This window comes from Xyrauchen texanus, chromosome 19, assembly GCF_025860055.1.
Source record: "Xyrauchen texanus isolate HMW12.3.18 chromosome 19, RBS_HiC_50CHRs, whole genome shotgun sequence".
Classification (NCBI taxonomy): domain Eukaryota; kingdom Metazoa; phylum Chordata; class Actinopteri; order Cypriniformes; family Catostomidae; genus Xyrauchen; species Xyrauchen texanus.
The window spans coordinates 36,282,790-36,309,894 of record NC_068294.1 but is presented as its reverse complement, the minus strand read 5'-3'; the positions used below and the strand labels follow the sequence as shown (position 1 = coordinate 36,309,894).

The following is a 27,105-nucleotide window of genomic DNA, read 5'->3' as shown; positions in this document are numbered from 1 at the left end:
CAGAGAGAGAGAGAGAGAGAGATCCTATTTTCTTTTTTTTTTTCAAAATCAGACTTTCCCATTGTTTTTGTTCAAGAAAAAGAATTGGCAGGCGCAGAGCTTTGTTTACACTTTTGCCGGATACTCCTACACGATTTGCCTGAGGGTGAAGGAAAATATTCAAAACTGGCAGGGAGGCAAAAAGTTTGTGTGTAGTAGAGACTTATGGTTTGTGGTTGTGTGCACAACATATTTTCTAAAGAAAATAGGGCAAATGAAGAAGGTCCAGGCAGTAGAAGTTCCAGTCACTTCCGTTAGAGTTGGATCCAGATTTGCGAGATCCGTCGTTTTGTAGCCTGGAACCTGAAGCTTGACTCTTCAAGAGCCATCCTCATCTTAAAATAAAAAAAATATTTGTATTTACACGCATGAGCCAACACTTTGGTCCAGCACCAATGTTCACTTCTAGCTAAGCGAAATTATTTAATTCCAAATCATTATGAACAGAAATTGACAAACTGTCATTTTCAGCTACTCTGATTACTGAGTATCTCATAATTTATTGCAACATATTCGATCAAAATGTCACCATTGATTAATTCAACCAGTATTTTCAACTCCCTTCATGGCACAGAATGTGCCCCCCAGACATTGCTATCTCCTCAGGGAACTACCCCGTCTAATTATCAAAAAACACCTGCCTGTGATGAAAGTAAAGCTGCTTGGGTGAGACAATATTTGAATCTGTGGATTAGGTGATGGGGGTTGGAGAGGGAAGGGAGGTGGAGATTCTGAGGCAAAAGGAGGCAGAGAGCGTGCTCAGTCCAAAAGAGACAGTGTACTGGAGCAGCACACATTAATCTTCTCTATGAAGGATACACATTCTCACAAGCTTCTTGTCTTTTATGAACACATCTGCATGATGAGAAAGGAGATATTGATGATTTGAGTTTTGAAGATTCAGTTTTGGCCTTGAAGATATTCTTACAAATGATGCACTGAGGAAACATTGCTTTTTTGGGTGAACTTTGACACCATGGCTCGAATTTGCAACTGCTTTGGGGAAAAGACGTAAGTTGGAGCCTTTTGTTCATGGAACTTTTGGTAATTTAAATGTCCAAAGTGTCGCGTAGAAAAGGTTTTGGCAATTTGATAACGCTTATCTCTTGTTAACATGCTTGCCCTCAGTTTCAGTTGACATGGTGGAAGACAAAAAATGTTTACTAAGTACATTGGAGATTATTTATTAGTGGAGCACTGAAAATTATTCTTTTAATATGAATAAATGCTCCACTTGATGATGATGATGTGGCCAAACCTGTCTTTTTTACTATAACATGATTGTTCCAGTTCTAACTCCATTAGAACTGTTCTACAATAGCTTCTTGGATTAAATTGTTCAATTAGGGTCTTTTTAAAAGCTCTTCTATCTAGTGGTCTCATGACATGTCCAACAAGTCCCTACTTATCATCACTGGCTGGAATTCCAAGATCATGTTGTTTACCATTGGTGCTCATCCAGATTCATCATGAGCTTAGAAGAGAGAATGTTTTGTGTATTATTTATTTTCAGAGTTTTCCATTTATCATTGCTCATACTGATAGTTTAGTCTTCCCAAGAGAAGAATGTAATATTAGAGAGTTTTTGCTACATATGCAGAGCATAAATGTAAAAAGTGACTTTGCATAGAAACATGCCCTACAGGTTTTTTAAACCTTCGAAGTGTTGATGGGAGCTAACGCTCATTCTTACATTTTGACTTACCTCCACTTTCACACCATTTATAGTCTTTGTGGTTATAGCTCAGTTTGTATCTACAGTGATTCACATGTTTTTATAAGTGTATCTACTTTGGCCAGGATCTTCTCATGAAATACGAGTCCAAATGTTAATGTTCTGACCCCTCTCACTTTTGATCCCAGTGCATTTTCTGAACTTCGTGTTTTGGTGTCAACAGGCTAAACTCTTCATAGTTTCTCATTATCTTGTGCAGGAACTGTTGTTTTTAGCAGACTACTGCTATCTTTTAGACTCACACAATCAAAGAAGATGTCTTAAATTAGTGAGAGCCTTTGTTGGCCATTAACTGGCAAATGAGTCACTTATTAAATTAAGTTAATGAACTTGCTCTATAAAATGTTTTAAGCATGCTGTTCAACTGTAGTTTACTTATGGATTCTCCAATAATTAATCATCTTGTATCAGAAAGCCAGTATACTGTCCTTATTCTATTAGCTCATCCATAGTCAAATTTGTTTCTAATTGGTTGAAGTTTAGAACAACGTGGCTTGTTGCATCAAGGCAGTTTCCTAGTGAAATGAACACTAGAGGCAGATTATCAGTTCATAAAAATGTACTTTCTGCACTATTCCTCACACAATGCTATCATATGACATCAAAACATTTTACTAAAGTGCATGACTTTTAAGGCGATACATTTTAATGTTTGCAGTACATAATTATCTACATTTAAAAGCATATTCCTAGGCAAATAAGTTGCGCAGTAGCTTAACTGATAGAGCATTGCAAAGGACCGGGATACTATTCCCGAAGAACATGGGAGAGTGTCACTAAGTGGTTGCTGCAGCAATTGCATTTTTCATGTCACATTTGCTTTTTGTGACACAATTGTTTAAGGTTTAGAATAGGGAAGTTATTGTTTTGTTGAATTAAAACTCAATAGAGTGTTAACTTTAACCTCATCTGTTTGGGAGAAAATGTAACCACCAAAAAAAGTTGTTACCACCGAAAAGGTTAGTAAGTGATTTTTATCAAACTAAAAACATGTTAACATGTTTGAAACAGTGAGTATTTTAACATTCACGGATTAGCCTATGCCTCAAATGCTGTCTATTTAGCATAACTATGGGGTGGCTGTGGCTCAGATGGTAGAGCGGGTTGGCCACTAATCGCAGGGTTTGGCGGTTCAATTCCCGGCCCACATGATTCCACGTGCCGAAGTGTCCTTGGGGAAGATACTGAACCCCAAGTGGCTCCCAATGGCATGCTAGCGCCTTGCATGGCAGCTCTGCCGTCATTAGTGTGTGAATATGTGTGTGAATGGGTGAATGAGCTTTGAAAACCATTAAGGTTAAAAAAAGCTCTATATAAGTGCTATATATTTGTATTGAACCCGGAATATTCCTTGGACACAACAGTTTCACAACAGATATTTTCCTAATTTTTTTGTCCACTGGAAATGGGTTTTAATTGAAACCCTGGTACACAACTGTCATCCCTGTCCCAAACAGTGCCTTTAATTGTGCTTGTCTGTAAAGTCCACAAGATTGTAGAATGTCCCATTTGTCATTATGATTTAGAAGTGTTCTCACAAGTGCCTAACTTCTAACTCCCATTGTGTACAAATCCAACGTGATTAAAGAGAACTCCCTCTATGTTAATCTATCGTTTGTCCTAATCAGGCGCGCTGACAAGCAGCATGATCAATTTGTTGCCCACTTTGAAATCTCATTGGTCTATTGATCTCATATATCACATATCTTCTGATTGGCTGTTATTGTGATAGGTCACACAACATTCCCTTACAAAAAAGTTCTGTGGTGGTACTATGGCACAGTTATGGTATTAGTTGGTAATACCATAGTGCTTTGATATATACCATGGTCCTGAAAGTCATGTACCGTTGTTTTTACATGGTACTCTAATGTAATTCAAGAATTTTATGGTAGTACCGTGGTAGTTTTAATGTTTTCCCTTTCACTCTGAAGTCTCTGCCAACAGATAAATTGCTTACTTATGGAGATCCTCACACCTGGTTAGGACATGGTGTAACAAAGGCATGATGTGTGCAATATGCATAGGAATATATAACAATCACTTGTTTATGAGCTACCTTTGTCTTTTATCACTTGTTTTTCTAAAAACACAATGTTTGAAGCTAACACAGCTAGCGTGCTTGCTTATATCTTCTGCTTGAATGCATCCTGTCCTCACTAACTCTCACTCTTTCTTATTCCTCCCTTCCTCGTGTCCAAAAGTTAAGACATGAAACGTCGGACGTCATCACAGAACTCTGGAGGCAGTCCAAGGTCAGTCCATTAGTCTCTGTAGAGCAGCAAAGGTTTCAGAGCTCTCTGCTATCATAGTCACGCACTGGGTGATGATAAGGAGGGGGTTTTTATACATCAGAGGCACTTGAGAAAAAGGTCATGTACTTTGGTTCGACTTGAAAACAAAATTAAATGATAATTCTGTCATTATTTACCCACCCTCATGCTGGTCCAAACCGACATGTCTTTCTTCTGTGGAACACAAATTTTGTAAAAATGTCCAAGCTGTCAAATCCAAGCAGTTCTGTCCAGTGATTCACATTGTTGCCAAAAAAGGACAAAAAAGCACCATAAATATCCATACAAATTGTGCTCTATATTCCAAATCCTCTGAAGCCATACAATAGCTTTGTGTGAGTAACAGATCAAATCTCGACCATAGTTATCAAATCCATTCTTGTGCAGATGAGTAAAAGATGGCAACATTTTAATTCTTGGGTCAATTATCCCTTTTAAAATTAAAATATTATTTAATGTGTGTGTCTATGTGTCTGTTTTGTTGCAAAAAATTGAACCAGGGTCAAAACAGAGTTTCCGATAAGAAACAACCTCTGAAGGTGTCCTGTGGTATCTGGCACCAAGACGTTAGCAGCAGATACTTTTAGTCCTTTAAGTGCGAGGTGGGGCCTCCATGGATCAGACTTGTTGGTCCAGCACATCCCATAGATGCTCAATGGGATTGAGATCTGAGGAATTTTTTGAGGCCAAGTCAACACCTTGAACTCCTTGTCATGTTCCTCAAACATTCCTGAAAAAGGTTTGCATTGTGGCAGGGCGGATTATCCTGCTAAAAGAGCCCACTGCCGTCAGGGAATACCTTTGCCCTGAAGGGGTGCACGTGGTCTGCAACAATCTTTATGTAGGTGGTACCTGTCAAAGTAACATCCACATGAATGCCAGGACCCAAGGTTTCCCAGCAGAACATTGCCCAGAGCATCACACTGTCTCTGCCAGCCTGCCTTCTTCCCATAGTGCATCCTGCTGTCATCTCTTCCCCAGGTAAATGACGCACACGCACCCAGCAATCCACATGATCTAAAAGGAAACTTGATTCTTCAGACCAAGCCACCTTCTTCCATTGCTCCAAGATCCAGTTCTCACATGCCCATTGTAGATACTTTTGGCGGTTGACAAGCCAGCATGGGGACTTTGACCGGTCTGCAGCTATGCAGTCCCATACGCAGCAAGCTGCGATGCACTGTGTGTTCTGACACCTTTCTATCATGGCCGGCATTAAGTCTTTCAGCAATTTGTGCTACAGCAGCTCTTCGGTGGGATTGGTCCAGTTTGTCTAGCCTTCGCTCCCCATGCGCATCAATGAGCCTTGGGCATCCATGACCTTGTCACCGGTTGTCCATCCTTGGACCACTTTTGGTAGGTACTAACCACTGCATACCGGGAACACCCCACAAGACCAGCCATTTTGGAGATGCTCTGACCCAATTGTCTAGCCATCACAATTTGGCCCTTGTCAAAGTCTCTCAGATACTTCCGCTTGCCCATTTTTCCTGCTTCCAACTCATGAAATTCAAGAACTGACTGTTCACTTGCTGCCTAGTATATCCCACCCCTTAATTCGACGTTAAGTCAAATGTGTTTAGCGTTTCTCTAAAGCTTAAGATGCATATAAGCCTGGTGTCCTTAGCCAGGAGTCGGCAACGCAAGGATGGTTTAGTGCAATTCTGAAGTGAGAAGCTTCTCACTGCAGGCATGTGAGACTGAAATAAGGCAGACTGCTTTTGCGAGTGTGCGGGAGACAACCCACTTTAATTGCTGATTAAGACTTCGCAAGGTGTTGAAAAAGTTTAAACTTTCGTGGCAGCAAAGCGCTGTCATCCTTGGGATGACATCACTCTGTACATTTGTGACATCAACTAAAGGGGTTGCTGAAGCTTCGTGTTAATATTTTCACCAGACATTGTGTCTGACAATGTTTTTTTATTTGTTGGACATTAGAACATTTTGATGGTCAGAAAATTGTACTTCCCTGCTAACGCAAACTCTTGGGCAAAATGTGACATGTTTAGTGCTTTAAAATTACTAACAAAGTACTAATAAAAAAGTACACCAGTTACACTAATCCCATACTGTAGTTTTTTGTACTATTATATTTTATGAAGTTACCTTGGAGTAAATACCTTAATACATGACTATGTTAATTATTCAGTACCATGGGGAATATCAAAGAACCATGTACTTTTTTTTTACACCACAGTACTTTTAGTAAGTTTGTTTTCTTTGTGACCCCATTTTGTCAGTTTCGGGAGAGGTGTGGACACAAGGGCAGCTGAGTGTACAATGCCATGTGGTCTTCCATCTAGGGTTTGTTACAGGTCACACAAAGCTCACATCAAGGGGGTTAAAGGGTTTCTGTGCTTAAAAAATAAATGCTTTTGTCTCTAAAAAAAGCATTAAAAAGCAATAAACCATTTGAGATTGTGTGTTAATAGTCATTTTACCAAGGTTGTACTTTAGAACACCCCTTAACTGTGCTAAAATCAGTGTAATGTATGAACTTGAATGGCTTATTGCTTTATTCAAACCACAGCTTTATCAAATGAGCTTTCCAGATGTAGCACAATAACTAGACAGATGCAAGACAATGACAGTGTGTATGAGTATATTTTTAGTTTTCTCTATTTCACTAGACATCCAATTCATCAGTGGCTTAAGTACTGTTTTATGTTTTAGTCAATGCGGTTCTTTTTATCTGACGTTTTTATTGTCTTGTTCTTTCACAAGGCAATATTAGCTATCAGTGAATCAGTCCTCTGTGAATCTGTGGAGCAGACTTCATATGCACTTCCCCTGAGGTAGACAAAGGAAATGAATGACTGTTGTCTGATGACTTGAGAAGAGGTCATCCATGTGCTCTGATGTTACACCAGCCTCTCTAACCATTAGAAGAAATCTAAACCCATCTAAACCATTTTAACCATTACCAGTGTTTAAGAAATCGCAAATCGTGTCTCTGTTAAAGGGCTAGTTTAGTCATAATTTATACACCCTCATGACATATGTTTCTTCTGTGAAACACAGAGATGTTTGGTTGAAGGTTTGTCTCAGTTACCATTCACTTTCATTCCAAATTATTTATTTTTTTTTTCATACAGTGACCGTGAATGGTGGCTGAGACTACTTTTGTGTTCCATGGAAGAAAGAAAGTCATACAGGTTTGGAACAACATGAGGGTGAGTAAGTGATGACAGAATTTTCACTTTGGGGTGTAAATGTTTAAAAATTTTCCTCATTCAGAGGGCCTGGGTAGCTCAGTGAGTAAAGATGCTGACATGCTGAGTGACTAGCCAGATCTCCTAAGCAACCAAATTGGCCTGGTTGCTAGGGAGGGTAGAATCACATGGGGTAACCTCCTCGTGGTTACCATAATGTGGTTCGCTCTCGGTGAGGCACATGGTCGTTTGTGCGTGGATGCCGTGTAGAATAGCATGAAGCCTCCACACATGCTATGTCATCGCGGTAATGCGTTGAACAAGCCACGTGATAAAATGCACGGGTTGACAGTCTCAGATGCGGAGGCAACTCCCTAGCCAATCACGTTATTCTCTCCCTAGCCAATCACGTTGATGTACTCAAATGAAAGTAAAAATATAACTTTGGGTGAGAAACAGATCAATATTTCAATCCTTTTTTACTATAAATCTCCACTTTCAAATTCTGAAAGTGAAAGTGGAGATTTATAGTAAACAATGACTTAAATATTGATCTATTTCTCACCCACACCAATTCTAAAACTTCACAAGACATATATTTAACCACTGGAGTCATATGGATTACTTTTATGCTGCCTTGTAGCTTGGAAAGTCTGGTCACCATTCACTTGCATTGTATGGACCAACAGAGGTTTTACTGTGCTGACTGTGATTAATTGTTAAGCACAGCAAGCTATCATCACACAAAAAAACTCTCTAAGAAGTTGCGTCTCTTTAATTAATTTGAGAATTGCGTTTCCCATTAAAACCACCACCACTAAAGATATGAATGTTAGTAGTCAACCCCACTAATCGACTAGTCAGTTCTTAGACAACTAGCACATCTGTTCCTCTGGTTATCAAATGAAAAACAAACTGCTCATGCAATCATACATCCTGCCTTTCTTAAATTGGAATAATCCCTGTCGAGTGCTTGACTGCCTGTGCATGTCAAACTAGACTGCAAATTGCCTCCACATCCTAATTTTTTCAGTCTGGAGCTGCAGCCACCTGTCACAAATACTGTTTAAGAGTTTCCCCCTGAGCTGGCTGTGTTCCAGAGGAGAGTCTGATCCAGGATAAGACTACAGTTACTCATGACCATTAATGTCAGGACAAACCCTGAACACTCAGCTGATCAGGAAACTGGTTTGAGCTGCTAGTATAAACACGTCTGGAAATTCAGATACGGTGGGTCCGTTGGAGTGAGTTGACTTCAGTGGCGTAATCTATATAAGTCAGCATCAGCTTATCAGTGACACCTCCTGTGTGTCCTTGGGTGTTACAAAGCCTCTATTTTAAGTGTAGACATTACAGTAGTCAAGCAAATAAAGACAGGCCTAAATAGTCTTCATTTAATTGTGGATTATTAAGAATGAAGTATTATTAACTATTTAGTATTTGATTAACAGATATAATGGATGAGAGCATTTGTTTTTGTTCAGAGAATGTTTTGATGTGAAGTCATCGTGCGCAACATTTGTCGTCAAGATATAAGACTATAGCCTGCAAGGCCTTTTTTCTTGTGTATATACTGTACAATGAATCTTAGAAGTCCACTCAATTAAATTTTATTTATATAGAACATTTAAAAACAAGTGCTTCACAATTTAGAAATTTAAAAATGGTAAATTAACAAACATCATCAACACACATACACACTATATTTTAAATCATTATAAACTCTAATATAAAGCTGCATATACAAGATGAGATCAATGTCAGAGCAGGTATCTCCAATACTCAGGATTCCCCCGATTCAAATGCCAATGTAAAATGATGTGTTTTTAGCTGAGACTTAAAACTCTCTATAGACAGGCTGAACTAATATAAAGGGGAAGAATGCTCGATTACCCTTTGATTCTGGTTTGTAGATATCAGTGGCCTAGAAGTATAATGGCTTAGGAGATCTGCAATGTAATACTGTGGAGACCAATTGTGTAGTGCTTTTAAAAAAATAAAAATAAAAACAAATCTTGAACTCAATTCTGTACTGAACTGGCAGCCAATGAAGAGTTGAAAACACAAGGGTAATAAGCTCCCTTATTTAATGTCAGTAGCATGGTTGCAACATTCTGTACAAGCTGCTGGCAGGACAGTTGCCGCATACAGTGTCCCACATAAAGAAAGTTGCTATAGTCCAGCCTGGAAGTATAAAAAACATTAACTACTGTCTCTAAATCTTTGAAACTAAAGATGGGTTTTAGCCTAGAAATCATTCTATAAGCTGCCTTGTACAACAGAATGTATCTGTTTATCAAAGCTAAGGGTTGAATAAATGATAGCACCTAGATTTCTCGCACTGTGTTTTCTCGTACTGGTTTTCTTCTCTGTATAGTTTGGTGAACCACATATAATAACTTCTGACTCAATATCATTAAATTGTTGAAAATTGTTAGATAACCAACTTTTAATATATTCCTAACAGTCCATAAGGGACTTCAGAGACCGATTATTCCCAAATATCAAAGGTAGATATAACTGTGTGTCATCCCCATATATGTGATAAGAAATGGCATGACGGTAGCAAATACATTTACATTTACATTTATGCATTTGGCAGATGCGACTTACAGTGCACTTATTACAGGGACAATCCCCCCTGAGCAACCTGGAGTTAAGTGCCTTGCTCAAGGGCACAATGGTGGTGGCCATGGTGTTCGAACCAGCGACCTTTCTGATTCACAGCCCTGTGCTTTAGCCACTACGCCACTGCCACCACCAAATAGACCTTAAAGGTTGCATATATAGTGAAAACTGAATAGGACCCAAAATAGAACCTTGAGGGGGGACATATTTTAGGGTAACTGAAGAGGAGGAATAGTTTCTAATTTTCACTGAGAGAGTTCTATCATGTAGATAAGAATCAAACCATTTTAGTGCGGTCCCTCGAATGCCAACATCACACTCTAAACATTCTAAAAGTATTGAGTGCTCAACAGTGTCGAATGCTGCGCTGAGATCTAACATGATTCAAATTACAGAGAGCCCAGAGTCAACAGCTACTAATAAATCATTTACAACTTTTAATAGAGCGCTCACTGTGCTGTGACCGGCTTGATTGAAATTTATCGAGGATATCATTCTCTAATTAAAAAAAGGGTAATTTGAGATAAAACGGAGAAGAATAGCGACAAAAGCTCATGGAACCAACGTAGAAAGTAGATTTGTTTTTTAAATCTTAAAATAAATGTTCCAGATAGAACCAAAAAAGGGTTTTACAGTCCAATGCCTTAGGAGATCCATTTATTAGAATTCCATAAATAACAGTTTATTCTCTTCTTCATTTGGGTGCTGGTTAAAGAACCCAGAAACCAATCTGATTGACCAAGGACCAATAACCAAACTAATCTCAAGAACCAAAGGACCATATAGCCATCTCAAGAGTCCTAGTGGAGTCTTTTTCTTTCTTTTTTTTTTTTTTTGGAGTTTAATAGCCTCATTCCCCATTCATTAGAATGCGATTCTAATATTGTGTTCCATAGAAGAAAGAGAAACAGACAGGTTTGGAACAACGTGATGGTGATCTATTGGGAGAACAATTCTTTAAAAAGTGTTGTATAGTTTAGAAGATTTGTATTGAATTTAATGAGAATTCCATTCTACGCAGGTGGATTTTGATCTCCAGGTTAACTCTGTTTTTTTTAACAGTGATTGTGACATCATGGCCTCAGGATCCCCAGATGCTACGTCTGCTAGTGAGCCATCAGAAGCAGGAGAGGAGTGTTCAGGTAAAGTTCTAGTCCAAACTAGTGTTTAAACATAAGTGAAATGAATTACTAGTAGGTACCCTATAAAAAACTTCCATAAATAATAAAATTTTCCCACATTAAATCAGATGTGAATAATTAGGACACGCTGTACTCTCTCGAGATACAAGATGCATGTTCTCGCTAACAGGAAATCATGTAGCACAGAGACAAAGACAATATTTGTCTCTCTCCCATACATGCTTGCTTTCCACTGTCCAACATTTGACCTTTCATTTCGGTTCAGTGTGGGAAGTAGGAAGCTCCAGACTACTTGTGTCAGATCCTACAAGGCCAGACGGCAGGCCTACAGTATGTGGTGATGTGGATTAGCCATTTTTGCAAAATAAGACACTAGGAGAGGGAGGATAATCTCTTATCGGATTGTGAGTCTATCCAAATCCATTAGGATTAAGAGTTGGTCAATGGCTGGAGTGCGTTTTGAGGTGTGCCAGTGTGGTAAGCTTGTGTATGTCTAGATTTATCACAGGATGTTTAATTTATCTATGATCTATGACCGGGGTCACTATAATTACATTGATGGCCGTCACTTTACACATAATGAGTGAGACGATCCAAATGGAGTATTGTGAGAAAACACAACTAAATGCTGATTCACGAATAGGTGCTAGTAGTAGGAACTTTGATTCTTCCCAGTAATTCAAATCTTTTGAATCAGTTCATTCAAACAACTGAGTACTTTATTAGGAACACTTAAGGTCCTAATAATGTGCATTACATGGTCTCCTGCTGTTGTAACCCATCCGCATCAAGGTTTGACGTGTTGTGCATTCTGAGATGCTACTCTGCTCACTACAATTGTACAGAGGGGTTATCTGAGTTACTGTAGCCCTTCTGTCCGCTCGAACCAGTCTGGCCATTCTCAGTTGACCTCTCTCATCAACCTGGTGTTTCCATCCACAGAACTGCCACTCACTGGATGTTTTTGTTTTTGGCACCATTCTGAGTAAACTCTAGAGACTGTTGTGCATGTTAATCCCAGGAGATCAGCAGTTACAGAAATACTCAAACAGCCTGTCTGGCACCAACAATCATGTCACGGTCGAAACCACTGCGATCACGTTTTTTCCCCATTCTGATGTTTGATGTGAACATTAGCTGAAGCTCCTGACCCATATCTGCATGATTTTATGCATTGCACTGCTGCCACATGATTGGCTGTTTAGATAATCGCATGAACAAATAGGTGCACAGGTGTTCCTAATAAAGTGCTCAGTCAGTGTATAATAGAGTCAGCGAATTGAAGTGAATTGGATTGTATCGATAACTTACAAGATGTGTTTCAAAATAGAGTAATTTATGACCAAAGCAAGGCTAAGTAATGTAGTTGTTGCCCAGCACAGACCCTGTAAAAAAGGTTTTACATTACATGTCTTCAATGCAATAAAGTCATTTTAAAATTTAATTTTTAGGGCTACACTGCATTGACAAAGTACTGATTTATTTGAACCTTTACTGTGGTATACTAACATAAACCATTGTGTTGTGCATCCTTAAAAAAAACGGACAAACAATACAGACTTCTCTCTCATAGCACTGAGCATTTAAAGGGTAACTAAACACCTGCTCAGAGTCTGACTCCACCCACTAGAAATATTTGAAAATGCAGGAAAAGTGGGCAGACCCCGGTGGGGATAGAGGGAACGAACCGAGTGCGGGGCTGAGCGGGGGGGGGGGGGGCACCTGAGACTCATAGTTATTCGTATGTTATTATTATTCCTCACACGGTCGCAAGATGACATGTACATGAATCTGGCGTGGTGAGCTGGAACCTGCTTACGTCAGCTGTCACCGCTTACGTCACGAAGTACCGCAACAGCCAATAGGAAAATTCAACTGCAGGAGCCACCGTTCAACCTGAAGAGGGCAGCACTCAGACGTTTTTACACCATATATTGTAGAATTAAAACACTTTATACACAAATGTCAAAAAAATTACTTGAATCAATGACCAGTACTAATAAAGCCCCATGCTTACAGATCATTAACTAAAAAAAGTTGGTTTAGGGTTTAGTTACCCTTTAATGTGGTCACATTTAAACATACTGAGTCTCTGTTCTTAGAAGGCAATATTTAGCATCCCTCATTGTGTAATCAAATAACTGAGCATTGAGTGGTTTATAAGAGACACCAAGAGCTCTTTCTCTGCGTGTTGTTTACTCCCTTTAGACAAGCCACAGCTGGAGACTGCAGGCTTTGCCAGTAGAGCTCCTTCATGTGACTCTCCATAAGACGAGAATGAGAGAGACAGCAAGCAAGCCGAAAACACCAACACACAAAGCCATTATCGTGACTCCTTATAGACTGCACAGTATGGGGAGGCTTGTCAGGAGTCATATACATATACTGTATGCCATACATGACCTAAAGGTATCGATAAAAACAATGCCATCGAAAAAAAAGTTTAATATTTAATTACGAGTTGTGAATTTGCAGTCTGAATTGATTGTGATAAGATATAAAGTCTTGTACCAAAAATAAATAAATAGATAGCACATCTTCCTGTTACGTTGTTGTGTTGAGCGCTGTTGCCAGCATCTTCTACACGCCAGTGGTGTAGCCAGAAAATAACTTTTGAGTGGACCACAATAAAAATGGGTGGCCAAAATGTTTGGGACACTTACATGCTCAGACTGATTCCCCTCAGCTGCAGGCCGAAAGCCCCGGACTCAATTCGGATGGTGAACTGAAAGAAATCCGGCTTGAATTGATGAATGTGTCGACAATGCTGACGAAGATGTTACAAGAGTTGCGGATGTTGAGAAACGTTTTGATTATCTGGAGTCATCGGAGAGGGAATGAGCTGCTAATCCACTAGCGACCAAAGTGTATTTGGAACACATTTGCTACACGCAAAAACAAACATACAGTTCAGTGAGACCACGATTCTGATACATGAACGAATTACTCTTTTGACCCAATTCTTCTAATGAATCGGTCAAATAGGCTCTGTTTAAATTGACACAGCATTTAGAAAACATGGTGCTCTTGTACGAGCCGCTGAAAACTCAGCAAGATGAAGCAAAGTGTCAAAGACGTCTGTCTAGTGTATGTCATAGAAACACAATTGGAAAACATTGCAAAAGAATACCAAATTGCTTTTAAGACAGTAGATGCCCCATTCGACAAACTTATATTATGGATGGGAGCATAATAAGGTATTTGATGTTCAGAGTCAAACGGGTTGTTTAAAAGAAAGAACCCCAACCACAACAAGACAAGCCATCAAGGAGAATCGTGTTTAGGCTAAAATCAAAGAATGGTCCTGCTAGAAAAGTTATCGTCCCAGCATTGTTAATCCTGCTGTACCACTAGGTTAAAGAGCACTGGCTTTTTCTAGTAGAACGAGTCTGACCTTTCACTGTTTGTTTTGGCCTGGGTACTAACCTTTCGGATAAAATTTTTTTGTAGTCTAATGGTTAAAAGTGGCTGAAATAACTAACACGGCATCGAAATGCAGAAACTACGCTTGCAGGTGATGTCACGGTCACGCTGGATAGATGGTATGAAAATAAGAAACCTTACATAGTCAAGAAAATTATTTCATACAATAAGTCAAGAGCACTCGATTTATCAGCAAATGCTACATTAGATATAGGGCTCAGTTGTGTGCTTGGCAGTAATGCTTGGTAACTGAATCAGTATAAACCTTGTTAGACTAAGCAAGTTTTTAAAACCGAAATAACACGTGGATGTAGTTTACAGTCATTTTCATAATGCAATCAGTCCTTCATTAGCAATTAAAGATACATTAGCTTTATGTAAGCACCCAAGTGGGAATATTCAAGAGTCTATAATGATGACAGAAGTTTGTGAAGTGGGTATTATATAAGTACTTTTTAAGGATGTGTAGAACCAAAAAGGATATACAGCCAACATGTAAATTCATCAGACATTCTGCAGTGCTTGATGTCCAGAACGTCAGCCATTATAAAAAAACAAATATCACCCATTTGCATATAATTTACTCTATTTTGTTATGAAATGAAAATTACCACAGGTCAGTAGGACTCATCAATTTATTTTATTGAGCCCAAAACATATGGTATTTGTTTCATAAGCTACAACATGATTGTTTAAACATGCTTTTTACATAAATTCCAAGACTTGAGGGACTCTTCTAAAGAGAAGAGACATGATGGTCTGTCAGTTGAACTAATTGCGTTAACTGAACATTGACTAATTGTATGCATATGTTTCAATGTTTGCCATATGCAAGCAAGATTTTCAACTGAGATTCCTCTACAAGTGGCTCTCATTTAAGTACATTTCTGTGTTGTTTTCGATCCAGGGAAAAAGAAGTCTAAATTCCAGACATTCAAGGATTTTTTTGTAAAGAAAAAAAGAAAGGAAAGTCCCCCACCATCGGAAGAAAGTGTTTTAAAGGCCAGTCGATCAAGTTATGACGTCAACAACGCAGAGCCACCTATAACCCCCACTATCATAAACAATGAACTGAGGTAAGGGAATTAAATAAATATTTATTTAATTTTTATCACTATACTATATATATATATGAATATTTATTATAGATATTATATTATATATAATTATAAGGGCTGGGAAATTTAACGTGTTAATTTCTGTGAATAATATTTTACTGTTTAAAGTTTTTAAAACAATTAACGCAATTAATGCAGTACCCGATGTTTGCACTACCTGAAACTTCACTGATGTTTTTCCCCACTTTCTGTGGCTAAAATTGGCATAAATAAATTTCTAGGAGGAACGTGCACAACTTAACTGCATATACAGTATAGCACAGAAACTGATTGTGTGCAGCAGTTCATGCTTATTCATTACATGTGACGCATGTCTCGGGCATAATAAACACGGGAGCAGATTTACTGTACGGAGAATGGAGACTTCACCTGCTAGTAGGGAACCAGGTGTGGGAGAGATATGGAGAAGCTGCTGTATCTCTTCGCATTACCTGAAAACCGCTCTCTTAGGTGGTTTTCACACTGGGCACGTTTGCTGCAGTCCGAATCTGAGCATGATTGTTTCCGGCGAACCCCTTGACATTGGTCTGGTTTCAGACTTGTGTATGATTTGGTCGAACCCTGGTGCTTTTGCGTCATCAACTTGTGTCATCACAAACGTGCACATGATGGAAAACATGACGCAGGTCACTATATTTGCTTGTTTATTATAAATTTTGTGTCATGATGTGTACTAGAGTGAACGACACTTGCGTCTTTGTGCGTCACATGCGGTAATTCAGCTGTTGTACATCTCCAGAAGGCAACTATATCTGATCTCTTTTGAGGACACAGCTGGTTGCACTCTTAATCACGCACATATATAAAACACAGCTCACCGGTTCTGTGTCCCACAACATTTCCCTGACACTCATGATGCACGTGTGTTTGTTTTTGTGCAACTGATGATGATGACATCATGCTTAAATTGACAAAAACGCATGTGCAAGTCAATTTACTTCCTGAACAAGTGCAGACCCAAGTACAGGTTGCTTTCTCACTCATGCGAACCATGCCACAGTTCCATTGCAATCGAGCTCAGACCACCTCCAACAGGTAGCACAACAGGGTTCAGTATTGTGGTCCGCTCCCCAGTCCGCAAAACAGCTTTCACATTACCAACTTTTCATGTGAACCATGCTCTGTTTTGGACTAAACAGTCAGTGTGAAAGCCCCCTTACTGTCATCTAAACCAGTGTTAAAAGTCGAAACCCCACGAGAGAAAGAGACTGAATTGCAGTCAAGAGAAAATAATAGTTTTGAGATTTTAAAGTTCAGCAAATTAAGCTTTAGCATTCAGTTTGTTTTATATCTGTATGTTTAGTGTCTAAAAATGCATTGGCAATGTACACTTAAGTTTATCTTGCCACTAAAGCTTAATATGAATTGAAACTGCCCATTTGATCCTGTTATTAATAAAGTCCACTGGAAAACAGCAGAAGATTTTCTGCAGAAGATCTTTTACTTACAGCATGTCCATTGATTTTATGGCAAGTAAACACACTCCAATCAAAGATTAGACCTGTAGAAATGTGTCTAATTAATTAATTAAATTACATATTTAAATAATTTAAGTTATGGCAAACCAATTTCTTTGACACAAAAGTATAACGTAAATATATTTATGATTATATTTTAGTGTTTGTTTTAATATACCATGTGCTATGGGGGCCTGGGTAGCTCAGCAAGTAAAGATGCTGACTACCACAACTAGAGTCGCAAGTTCGAATCCAGGGCGTGCTGAGTGACTCCAGCCAGGCTTCCTCAGCAACCAATTGGCCCGGTTGCTAGAGTGGGTAGTGTCATGTTGGGTTAACCTCCTCATGGTCGCTATAATGTGGATGCTGCGGAGAATAGCGTGAAGCCTCCACATGTGTTAGGTCTCCACGGTAACGCACTATAGCAAGTCACGTGATAAGATGCATGGATTGATGGTCTCAAACGCGGAGGCAACTGAGATTCGTCCTCCACCACTCGGATTGAGGCGAGTCACTACGCCACCACGAGGACTTGGAGTGCATTGGGAATTGGGCATCCCAAAATCCCCCTCTCAAAAAAAAGAAATATTTACCATGTACTATGATTAATCGCATAAAAACTGTCAATTAATTCCTTTAAAAAAAAAAATGATCGATTCACAGCCCTAATATTTATATATTACTATATTATTTTTTTTACTTGTATATTACACCTCTATTCCATTTTTCTCACATTCCACATGATATCAACTGACCAGTTTTGTATTTCATAAAATTGTAAATGAATCTGAACACAAATTGCAAATTGTTGTTAAAAATGTATATATATATATATATCGATAATGAAACCAACTCTCTTTGCTACTTGTTTGTGAACATATAGTTTCTCACTGTAGTTTGTAAAAGAGTAAATAAGGTTGCCAATGCAAATTAAATTAAAAGCAGGGCAAGCAGGCCTTGTAGTTAGCCTTTTACCCAGTTTCAAGAGCAAGAGCACGTGATGTGACTTTCTTTGAAAATCTGCTGTCTTTCTTTTTAAAGACTACATATAAATGAGTAGTGAGGCAAAGTGTTATAAATGGAAACAATGGGGATCCCACATGTTAAAATTGTGATATTGTTCTAATGAATGTAGGTAGCCTCATGGGCAAGTTCTCTGAAATGTGGTGCAGTAGTATCACAGGCAACCTGAGTTAGAGTCACAGCTTGAGGTCCTTTCCTGATCCTGATCCCCTTTTCTCTCAGTCATTTCCTGTCTCTGATTCGTTTACCTAAGGCGAAACATTTCTAAAATATAACCAAAAAAAGAAAATGTGCTATTTTCTAGATTTTAAAGGAATAGTTCACCCAAAAGGGAATAGTCTAATTTATATTCTCAGACATTCCACTTAGCAATATCAGCTTGTAGTGCCATGTAAGGCACATATTTGTACAGTCCTAAGCTAACAGCTAAAACTCTGCGTAATCTTAACCATAATATATTGACTTTCTGTCTGGGTTTGTCTGAGCCAAAGTGTAAACTCTGAGCTTGAAGATGGGTTTGAAATGAGTTTCCTGCTTTAGGTGTATAGCGTGAGCAGTCCATGCCCTTGTTAAAAGATGTCATTGGGGTTTGGTTTGAGTATGCCTGCCTGCCTTCTTTTTTTCTGAGATCATACTATTACATAAGTTTGGATAAGATCTGCATGGTTTTGTTGAATTAATTTATTGCTGAAAAATTGTACAGACACTGTAACATTGTTTTCGAACTATTATGCCACTGTATCTTTCATTCAAAGGTCCAAGCTCAACATGTCACATGCCGTGTCACACGACAGTGTCTTCGTCTCTGATTCGCCCTCATCAGAGAATAACAAGGCTTTGGAGGCATCACAGGACAGCATTGATGGAAAAGTTAAATCTGTACAGGTATTCCATAGGAATCAATATTTATTGATTTATTCATACATGAAATATCATGTTTGTTTTTATACATAATAACATTTAGAATATTTCACAGTAAAATTACTTTTTAAGTACTCTGATTGCTGTTTTAGGTTTGCAAAATATCTGACTGATATATTAGATTATTTAATGTAAAGATTGTGCAATCAAACTATAATTTGACATGTGTAACTTTATGTATGTAAGAGTGTAAACATATATAATTAAAGCAGGTAAGGCATACTGTAATGATGTAGTGTTTCAGTGTGTTTCTTTGCCTGTCCTCTTTCTTTAATCAGTATTAGTGATGGCAACTCACTAGGCTTTGGTATAAAATTAGCCTGCCTAATCCTCAAAATAGAGGGTTTGAGATTTTCACTATTGACATTTTGCCACCAGCCCGATCTAGACAGCTGAGATCAATTTCAATGTCACTTATCAGGAATAGAATAAAAACAAGACAGAGTCAAATTTGAGCTAAAGTGCTTCCCTTTAAATGTCACATTTGGCTGTTTTTTGAATCAGATATACATGCTGGAATAGATTTAATAAGACTACCGTTTAAAGGCTGTACACCATGTGTATTTACATTAACAGTATGATTATGAGTATGAGCTGTGTATCTTCTCAAGTTGATGGCCTATTCCCATGAATGCATCTGTGTCATCAGCCTTGGCATTGATTAAATGCTACTTACTGTAGTTAACGTATTACCATACAACATTCCAGGTAGGCACTTTGTCATTGGGCTAGAGATGAGAGCAGCTCAACAATGATAGTTGGTCCATTAATAGAGGAACAAGCATTTCATCCACAGTTGGAAAGAAACAGATCTTAGAATAGCTGTTTCTAAGCCAAGTTCAGACAAAAGTCTGAATTTTACATATAAAGTTTGAATGAACTGATTCATTTCATATAAAAAAAATGGTCTTACTTAGAATAATACAAAGTAGAGGGGGTTGTCCAGTAATAGCAGGGTTGGCGGTACAAATCTCGGCCCACACGACTCCACATGCTGAAGTGTCCTTGGGCAAGACACTGAACCCCAAGTTGCTCCCAATGGCAGCTCTGCCATCATTGGTGTGTGAATGGGTGAATGAGACGCAGTGTAAATAATATACCACTAAGGTTAAAAAGGCGCTATATAAGTGCAGAACATTTACCACTTACAAAGTCAGGATCTTAAACATTTTATATAGGTTTTTAGTTGTTTTATTACCTTTTATCACTGAATATTTCAACCTGGATATTGCAATGAGAATACCTATATAGGCTGGCATCACATTAATAACAAGCAAACAAGCTAATTTTTTAGAATTTAGTCAATTATAACTCTTGTTATAATAACCAGAAAGGTCATAATGTTCGTTGTCACTTTACACTTAATGCAGTTAACTTTTAACACTGTCCATCAACATTTAACATAATTAGGAATAATTAAAAATACAGTAGGTTTTACTACAGTTCACTATGTTTCTTTTCTGTCTGCAGCTGAAGCAGGCGATCGGTCTGGGCTCGCCATCAGGACTCCTCTATGGGAGAAATGGTGAGGATGCTGGGAATCTCTCTGAAGATGATGGTTGTCCCTACAGCCCCCCAGAATACTCCAGTCTGCACACTGTGCTGGCCACCCCTCCTCAGGTACTCCCATAATAAACGTGTAATTTCACATCAGTTTATATATGCGTTTATTATTATTTCATAAGAATACTTTTGCACTGATACCTTTTAAAGCTTTGATTTATAGGAAACATTCTGCTGTTAAATTCTCCTTTAGTCTATTATTACAAACTCAGAAATTCTAAATTCAGCTTTCTCAGTTTTCTTGCCTGCTAAAATTTTAAATAATAATTTAAGCCAGTGGTTCTAAACTGGTGTGTTGCTGGCTAAAAAAGGTTTGTGGTGCTAAATGCAAATAGTGAAAATGCATTTAACCATATAATCGTGTAAAGTAACAGTAGCAGAAAATGCTTATCAACTTTTAAAAAGGAAGAGAAAAGCCTTATACATATGTATATATCTTGTACTGTTGATATTAAAGGTCGTGCATCCATGGTTTTTTGGTACAAATTCCTCTGTCACATCGTAGAAGTTAGTAAAATTTTCTTCAACTCAAATTAAAAGACAAATGTGACAGAGACTACTGTACATTAAATATGGATTACCTTTGGTAGTGCGTTGAGTCGACCCTATTTAAAGAGATATTTCACCCAATAATGAAAATTCTCTCAAATTGTACTCACCCTTGTGCCATTCCAGATGTGTATAACTTTATTTCTTCTGCTGAACACAAACAAAGAAGCTCTGTAGGTCCATACAATGCAAACGAATGGTGACCAGAAATGTGAAGGTCCAAAAAGCATATAAAGGCAGCATAAAAGTAATCCATAAGAATCCAGTGGTTAAATCTATATCTTCAAAATCGATATATGTGTGGGTGAGAAACATATAAATATTTAAGTCCTTTTTTACTATAAATTCTCCTGCCTGTCCAGTATGTGGCGATATGCATGTAGAATGTAAATCACCAAAAATAAAAGAAAAGTGAAAGTGGAGATTTACAGGAAACATATATCAGAATATGCTTACAGAATAGACTTACAGAGCTGAGATATATTTCTTAAAATCGTTGTGTTCAGCAGAAGAATGAAAGTCATACTTATCTGGCATGGCATGATCGAATTTACATTTTTTGGTGCACTATACCTTTAAACCATTAATTTGCTTTAAGCAAAACATGGAGCTAGCACTTGTCACTCCTTAACTAAAACATTTAAAAGAATATAAATGTGTGTTTCACCACCAAGTACCATACACAGTCAAATAATCAGTCACACTGTAATGAACAAGTATGCATCAGAAAGTGATTGTTAATGGCGTGTAAGAGCCTGAGACATCACAGGGCATGATTGAAAAGATAGAAAGCTCCCCGCTGAGTTCTCTAACAGTATTAGGTGTGTTGCCTGTCTTCTCTGATGCCTGCTAAATCTGTCTCCCGTGAAATCTCTTCAGAGATGTGCAGAGCCCGGTGTCCTCACCTGCCCTAAACTTATCACATGCAGAATAGAGAATAAAACCTTTTATTAATCCAGAACATTTCTTGTAGGAGCAGAAGCAATTCATCAGTTGCCAAAATAATAGTCCAGACGATTAAACCAGACAATCTAAATAATATAATATCAAAGGTTTTGTTTGGGTATTGCATTATTTATTAAAGGGATAGTTCACCCAAAAATGAAAATATGTCATCATTTACTTACCCTCATTTTATTCCAAACCCGTAGGATTTTTTGTCTTCTGTGTAACACAAAGTTACCATTCATTTAGTCTTAGTCACCATTCACTGTCATTGCCTATTTTTTTTTACATACAATATAAGTGAATGGTGACTAACATTCTGCCTAACATCAGCTTTTGTGTTTTATGGACGAAAGTAAGGAATGTGGGTTTGGAACAACTTTAGTGTGAGTAAATTATGACAGTGCTTTTTTATTTTTGGGTGAACTATCCCTTTATAAGAAACATGCGTTTTGACAAACATTTAAACAGGGAATTGTATTAAGATTGTAATATGTACCTTTATCACTGCAGTCAGCAGAATTGAGCCAGAGGGGCAGTACCTTGAGCATGGAGGCATCAGACAGCGAAGATGATCAGGTTACTATTGCATCACAAATGCCTCTTTTACCTCCTCCCAGTCCACATATCAGAAATGCTTGGATGGTGTGTGAAAAATAGTGGTTAGTGGAACATATCCATAGCTAATGTGATAAACTATGCATGTGGTAACTCTACAAGTACACCTGTGTTAACTTGAGGGAAATTACTTCAAACGTCCACTAAAAATCACCTTGATACTCAGTTAGTTATATGTAATTGCAAAAATGCAAAGTTGTGCTAAAGTAATGCTTAGATAGTTCTAAGAACATTTCTAGCATAGTTTGTTTGATATTTTGTAATCTAATGCATTGACTTTTATAATTTTTTAAGTGTGGTTTACATGTCCAAATACATGTTGGGGTTACTGCAGGTCATTTGAGCATCCCTGGGTCTGGTTTGGGTTTGTACTCTGGTCTAAAAACGTTTGGAATGTTTAAAGTCAAGCGCTTTAGAGATGTATGTTTACCCTGAGAATGTCCTTGTCTGCTGTTGCTTTGGGCTGTATATATTACAAATAGTATAGAATTGGGTCAGCTAAACGTTGTGCTATCGGATGTATTCATGATGAATATCAGTGTATTCAGAACAAGTACTTTTACAGTCTAAGGCCAAAAAAGATCCATCTTTCTTGTTTCAAACACACAGACTTCAGAGAGCAGGATACTGGCTGTATCCAGTAGTAAGGGTTACATTTGAATTTCAAAGTCCATTTGTGTGCATGCGTGTGTATGTAGAAAGGACATTTCTAAGACTCTGTGTACACACACACACACATCTCACGCACGACACCAGCTTCTACCCAAAACATTTTGACCAAATGATCAAACCACTGCAAAACATGCACTCTGATGTGTTTTGTGTTGGTACTTTTCTGCCAATTATAAGATGAACTATATCCCGTAGTAGACTACACAGTTCATTTCTAATTTCTAAGATGATCCCACAGGAAATTGACATATTGCTACCAAATGTTACGGTACCATGAAATCGACAACATTCTGCCAAATTACTGACAAGCGCCACCGCCCATCAGACATCTTTGCATCAATTCAAATGTGTTTAACTTTTCTTGTGGCGCTACTGAACACGTGCCTCAGAGACACGTGTTCTGGTCCCATAGAAGCCAGGAAGTAACCACATTCAAGTAATCAATGGTAATTCAGAGGTTGCATTTTACCTCTAAGTTAACATTTACTCCACTGATGGTTAGGTTTATGATTGGGGTTAATCAAATACACATTATTGTTGAATGTATTATATAATTTACAACTAAAAATACAACTTGCTTTTGGCGCCACTCTGTGGACATTTCACTTGGAAACTGCAGCTCACACGTGCCCATATGCTCAACAGCACTTCCAGCTTCCGCCACTGGGGGCAGTGATTCGAATTTTGGTAAGCACAGACCGAATTCAGCAGCAGAACTTTCGACCTACAGTATGGTGCATTTAGTTCCTGAAATTGTGCCTTCTCGTTTCCTTTGTTCCTTTCCTTGTTTCCTAGCTCCTCCCTCTTAGGATATGAGGAAAGGATTCAAGGAAAGGAAACGAAGATGAAGGAATCAAAGCTAGATGCTTTTGTAAATTTGAATTTCCTGCTCACTCGCACGTCACTTCAGAGCGCTTGCCATTATGTTGTTGAAACTTGATTAATTTATATTTTCATATTAAAACGTAATAATTCAAAATGCACTGTTGTGTGACTATTATGGTTTATTTAAACCGCAAAGGTGAAACATGAATTAAAACTGTTGTGTCAGATGTGAAGGGGGATGAGAATGAATACTTCAAGTTTTCTCCATCCTTGATCCTCGCCTCCTCATGGTGCGTTTAGACAGTTGATATGTCCTCCTTGATGGTGAACTTTGATCGGTTTCCAGGTCACGGGCTGGAGGAGCAAGGAAATGAGGAATGCACAATTTAAGAAATGAAAAGCACCCCTACTGTCAACAAATTCACAGTGAGATCAGTCTGTTTCTATAACTACCCATGGTGGACAATATGCTGTAAGAAACTAGTGATAGACCTATATATTGTCCAGGTTGATTAATTGACCGATATTTGTTCATTCGCCAATAACCGTGCACGTTTGGCTGATTGACACACATAGCCATCCATCCATCCATCTTATATGATGTTCTTTAGAAATAAATTTTAGTCATTGAAACAATATAGAGGTCGACCAATACCAAGCTCTCACGCCAATGTAAGAGATTTGTTTTCCTAAGTTTCAAAATGTGTTTATCTTGACACAACCTCATAAGAACACTGTTTATGTTGCGTTATCGAAAGTGAGATGCTTCAAAAGTGTCTGTCTGATGCATGCACATACGCGTCCTTTCAAAAAGCCCTTATAATAAGTCTATCTCGGGACTGTCTGATTCTGTGAGATTTGTCAACTGCAGGGGTTACGAGTGAAAAAGCAGTGTGGTCTGAAAAGCATTCCAGTGGTTCACCCCAGTAGCCTGGCTGTCTGCTGGAAATGGGATATTTCAAAACGGCTGCCAAGACGAACCTGGACACAGCACACACACACTGCTATCTCACGTATAACTAATTCACATGCGTTTGGTACCTACTGCGCCTTTTAAAGGCACGTTCATTTATGTGTTTCCACTTGCAAATAAAAAGTGTTAACTTGGAAGTTTATACCGTTTTCTATTAAGTATTATGAAGAGCATTTAAGTTAAATAAATGCTGTAATAGGCACGTATACCAGTTGGAATGGACAAACAAGGGTGCTGGTCTTATGTTGCCACAGAATTGCTTTGAACATAAAAATGAAGAAATGCATGAAACCTTCAATTTGGTGGGTCAGTGGAATGGAAAAATACTTACTGAAAATACTGAGATCTATTACAGTACTTAAAAGTTGTTTTCAATTGGCAGCATTAAATATTGAGATTTGGCATTAATATCATGAAAAACATACCTCCTAAGATTTTAAAGGACTGTGCACTGGTAATGGTGTATAACCATACCCTACTGTTTATTCAGACAGGGAGATCTTTGTTTTTCTTTAATTCTGAAAGTAAATAGCACTGTCAGTTGCGGTGAAGGTGGGTCGATATCTCCCTTTTTGTTTTTTGCCTTAGAATTTTGTGGTTTAGTGCACAAGATGCACTTGCACTGTATTCATGAGTGACCTTAAAGGGATAGTTTACCCACAAATTAAAATTCTGTCATCATTTTCTCACTTTTTGTTCTAAACCAGGTTTGGATGACAGAATTTTAATTTTTTGGTGAATTGTCCCTTTAAATAAAAATTGGTTCTGCTAACATGATGCCACTCTTGTTTTCTGGTGTTTAAGGAACGGAAGGGAATTATGCTTTGAATAAAACCATCTATTTGGAGTTGTAAACCACAAATGGGGGGTTGGGTGGGAAGTGGTTTTGCAAGAATGTTAATACTGCTATTTTATATGAAATGCCTAATTTTAAATAAACAAGTTACACAATTGCATTGTGCTCATAGCTCAGTTGATTTAGTCATGGAATGCTGCACAATTTAAACCTACTAATGTCTGCACTTCATGTCTCCCTCAATCATATAAAGATGTCTTATGAAGCTTCATCGAGGCCCACCACCCCTCAGGGGTCCGTCCCTGTGGACTTCAATCTGCCAGTCAGCTCCTACTCCTGCTTGGACAGCTCAGCTGCCCGTCACCGCATCGCTGTCAATGCCAAGGCCTGTGCCAAGAGAAAGCCTGTCAGCGTAAGATTCTTCACATTAACCATTCACACTTTTTGTTTCTATGTAGTTTCAATAGAATTTTAGTTTCCCTCCATTATAATTAGGGCTGTCGATTTAACTTGTGCAATTAATTATATATTTTTTTAAAGTATGCGTCAAAAATATTAGAGACTAGATTTGATTTCCTAAGTTTTAAAATATGTTTAACTTGACACAGCATCATAAAAACACTGTTTATGACGTGACACTTTGAAAGTGAGATGCTTCAGAAGCATCTGTCTGATGCATGTACATATACACGTCCTTATAATAAGTCTATCTTGGACCGATTAACAAATTAAATTGCAAAATAGATTGCTGTGGACTGTAGGCCAATGATAGGCTTACGTTCAATAATATGGAAATAAATGATTATAATTATTTAATCATTTTTAGGGCTATCTATCAATAAAAATGTATCAAATTACATAAATTGTATGCATATATGCTGAGAAAGCTCCTCAAATAACAATAATTAAATACATAATGATGAAATGATTCTAAATATTTATATTTAAATAATTACAAATATATTTTTTTACTAATATATATATATATATATATATATATATATATATATATATAGTAAAAAATATATTTGTAATTATTTAAATATAAATATTAATTAAAATGCATTAAATTATTGTGGCAAACGAGTAAGGCTTTGGAATCCAATGTATTGTTTATTTGCATATTATTGAACATAAGCCAATCATTGGCCTACAGTCCACAGCAATCCATTTTGCAGTTGAATTCATCAATCAGTCCGAGTTTTTTCTAAGGACGCGTCAATGTACACGCG

At 37.9% G+C, this 27,105-nt stretch overlaps 1 protein-coding gene across 1 annotated transcript in view; it reads left to right on the top strand.

Moving 5' to 3' along the window:
• Window positions 1-815: 815 nt before the first annotated feature.
• The window catches only part of LOC127659807 (capping protein-inhibiting regulator of actin dynamics-like), a 36,240-nt gene continuing 9,950 nt past the window's right edge, over window positions 816-27,105 (top strand). Inside the window, 8 exon segments of the mRNA XM_052149758.1 lie at window positions 816-1,050; window positions 3,979-4,029; window positions 10,911-10,990; window positions 15,321-15,489; window positions 18,767-18,896; window positions 20,403-20,552; window positions 22,503-22,568; window positions 26,127-26,285. Coding sequence (XP_052005718.1) covers window positions 3,986-4,029; window positions 10,911-10,990; window positions 15,321-15,489; window positions 18,767-18,896; window positions 20,403-20,552; window positions 22,503-22,568; window positions 26,127-26,285 — 798 coding nt within the window. The 5' untranslated portion in view covers window positions 816-1,050; window positions 3,979-3,985.